The following is a 3,480-nucleotide window of genomic DNA, read 5'->3' as shown; positions in this document are numbered from 1 at the left end:
TTTTAAAAACCCAACACAGATTGAGCAAAGAGCCTCACTAATATGCTTCAGCTAAGAATGCACATTTGATGTATATACACTAAAAATTAGCCCTAAGAAAGCCAATGCAAACCCCCATATCATGATGAGATCACCCCCCCCCAATGTGTATACAAGGCCACTTTCCCCAAATCATGATGAAATTGCCCACGATACATGCTTTCCATTGTCCCCCATCCCAAGGAAAGAAGAACCAGTGAGAAAACGACATAGTTGCAACACAACACCATATTCAATCGGCCGTGAAAACAACAACTAGAAAATAAGCTGATTTCAGAATTCCGGGACCTAAATTTACACCTTCCAGACCATATTCCTCAAAAATCAGCCTGTTCACTAAAACAATCAAAATCTAAAAAAAAGATGAAAAAGGCCGACAGACAAAATCCAGAACTGAGAATCGCTTGAGAGGTGAAGGGGCTGCAACAACAGTCCAATATGGCAAAGAGCAGATAAAAGAGTGCAAGCCAAGACTGGGTTGCACGACCCCTTGAGGAGTCTGTTTAACCCTTAGATCACCCTCCATCAAGAAGGAATCTTAGAAAGACATGGGATTGCTATGCGTGGGCTAATGCCAAGCGTCAATAAGAAGGGACTCCAGAGATGTTAAGTTGTCCCATTACACTCCTTGAACATAGTTTCTGGATATCACACACGTGCAGTTAAGCTTGGCTGAAGTAGGAAGGCACAACCGAACTTGGTGCTCCTCTCCTTGGGCAAGAAGTACCATGATTCGTGTGCCAAGTCAAACACGAGAGGAGGCCTGTCAAAAGTGATACCTTAATGAGAAGACTTGTGACATTAGAGAAAGCGCTGTCCATAAGAGCTACTGATAGTTTGAAAATTAACAACTGCAGGCCTTAAAAAGAGCGTACATAGTAGAACATACCTGAATTTCCCTCGAGTAAGTGACTCTTGAAATGTTAGGTAGAAGTGACCACCTTTTGCCTTGAGAAATTTGCCCCAACCTCCAGGAAGAGGCCTCCAGAGACGCTGTGGAGTTGTTGCCACCTCCACCCAGGTGCAATCGGGTTGCAGCTCCCACACTCCAAATCCGCGACAGGTATTATTCTCCTCGATACTGTCGCCCAGCAGAAGTGTTCGTTTGTATTTGAGAAAGGTATAACCATAGGGTTGGTCAGCAGCTCTGCGCACATGCACAATGCTCCAAGCATCATGCGCCGCATGATAAGCTGCCAGAGGCCGTGTGTCGTGGCAATCACGTGCAGGATTCAGCATGGCGAAAAAATCACCATCTACGACCTTGAGCTCATCAGAAGCGTGGGAGGGGGTGGAGTAGGGATGGCAACCCACCTTCCAGCAGCCACTCTTGGAATCAAAAACCTCGAAATAGGAGAGATCATCATCACATACATGCATCTGTAGATCGGCATGAGTTAGCATGATATAGTACCGACTAGGATCCTGATGATCAAGTGCCATGTATAGGCGGAGAGAGTGGGAGTAGCAGCTCAGTTCAGCCATGTCAAGGGGAGGTGGGAGCACCTTCACACAACCTGTGAGGCAATTGAAGACGATGACAGAGTAGTTATCATGAGTGGTAGCATCTGGTCCGCTCACAATTGCACACAAGAGGCCTCCTGCACTATCCAAGAGGAGAAAGGCATCAATGAATGCATCCCTGCAGAAGACGCACAATTTGTTCATTCCCCAGGGCGAGGAGCAACCAGGACAGATGCATCTATTCATGGCCAAGTGGCTACAATTGGCACCACCGAGTAAAGTAGAGAGGTTATGATGCAGAGGAAACGGGAAGAAGGGGTTCTTCTCGTGCATTTTTTTGGTTCTGTTGCTAGTGGAGCTGTAAGCGATGAAATCCCAGCTTTGATAGAGCAATCCAGGTTTAGCCAATACGAACCAAAACTCGGGTTGCTGCTCCTCCTTACTACTCTGTGGATATGCTTGTGCTTTGTCCTCCAGAAGCAAGGAATTCCAAGCCTTAGAAACGCAGAGCAATTGACAAAGCTTACGCACAGGTAGGCGGTTTAGTATGAGATGGAGAGGCAACCGATCCATATAATCCTCCTTCTCTTTCTCATTCTCAGTCTCATTCTCGATTACATTGTCACTTCTTGCAATTTCACTACTACTCAGCTTTTCGTCGCAGATCTCCCTCCTCATGCTTGGAGACCCCGCAGTATCATCACCTCCTGCTTGATTCTCCATCCGCTTCCTGCGCCCTCTCGTCTGCACTGGCATACCTCCTCGCGCCTATCCTTTGAAATTTGAATAGCCAACTTCCTCACCAGTAGTTGAATACACGAACCATCAACACACGGTTTTATAGAGTCAAGTCACATAATGGAGCCAGTTGTAATCACTCCTCCAGCCTGGAAAATTGACACCCACCGAACGTGTGGTGGGGAAGGATAGCACCACACGGCACACCTCCTAGGTACCATGTGGCACTTCGTGCTTACGAGACGAAGATAAGATGATAATGACAATAATGATAACGAGTAACGTGACCCGTCTATGACTGGTTTGCAACGCTCAAGGTGTATGTTAAAATAAAATTTCAAGTTTTATTCATAAATTTTGATATTTCAATTAAAATTTCAAGGTCAATCTTGGTTAAAAAGCATTGCGCGCACACACACACACAAAAGTTTATAAAAAATCATATGAACATGTGCCTATACATGTATGAAACTATTGTATGTCTTTATGTCTCGTAGTAGTGCGCATGTCATGTGAGTATGTGTGCATGTGCACGTACATGCATGTAGTTGTGTTCTTGTGCACCCTACCCCTATGTGTAATTTTTACACATGCATGTATACATGTGTGCTTAAGCAAACATGTGTGTGTGTGTGGTCCCTAATATGCATAATAAAGTTGATGGTTTATAATCTATGCATGAAGTCATAAACTACACTTTTCCTTCTAATGAGTTTGGGCATTTTCTCGAATTCATCTAGGTATATACTACCTCTGTGCATTTCTCATCCATATGTAATAGTGTGCTTAACACTTGGGATGGCTCAATACATCCTCTCATTGTGGTAATCAATCTCTACTTTTTGCTTCAATGAAGACCACCTTACTACGATTCTAGAGGCCTTATTCCATGGATTTTTCACAAGGGAGTAATTTCTTCAAACATCCCACATGTTCCAACCTTTCTATCAATTATCCTTTTCTCATTATTGACGGTGTTCGGTTCGAATCATGAGTTTGTTATGGAAAAGAATCATCATTTTCAAATGTGAGACACAAAGTGAAGCAAGAATTAGTCAAGATCAAGGTAATCAATGGTCATGTATTCGAGTGTGCTCTTTGCTCCTCCAAGCTCCTCCCCCAACCTTGTTGATTGTATGTAAGTGTTTCATTATATAAGGCAACTAACTCTTTTTCAATCCACTTATTTTAGCTCCATCTCAAGATTCATGATGGAAATGCTTACTCCCTCTCCTCGCT

General features: G+C 43.8%; 1 protein-coding gene across 1 annotated transcript; it reads right to left on the bottom strand.

Moving 5' to 3' along the window:
* Nucleotides 1-296: 296 nt before the first annotated feature.
* LOC147610080 (uncharacterized) lies at nucleotides 297-2,330 on the bottom strand. Its single transcript, XM_086787115.1, has 2 exons — nucleotides 929-2,330; nucleotides 297-802 (listed from the first exon to the last, which is right to left on the bottom strand). Exons 1-2 carry the CDS (start codon nucleotides 2,257-2,259, stop codon nucleotides 688-690), a joined length of 1,446 nt encoding a protein of 481 aa, XP_086643241.1. The 5' UTR covers nucleotides 2,260-2,330; the 3' UTR covers nucleotides 297-687.
* Between the last annotated feature and the right edge of the window lie 1,150 nt (nucleotides 2,331-3,480).

This window comes from Cibotium barometz, chromosome 50 (genome assembly GCF_041138505.1).
Source record: "Cibotium barometz isolate CiBa-2024 chromosome 50, ASM4113850v1, whole genome shotgun sequence".
NCBI lineage: Eukaryota > Viridiplantae > Streptophyta > Polypodiopsida > Cyatheales > Cibotiaceae > Cibotium > Cibotium barometz.
Note: the sequence above shows the minus strand (reverse complement) of the source record. Positions and strands in the feature narration are given on the sequence as shown.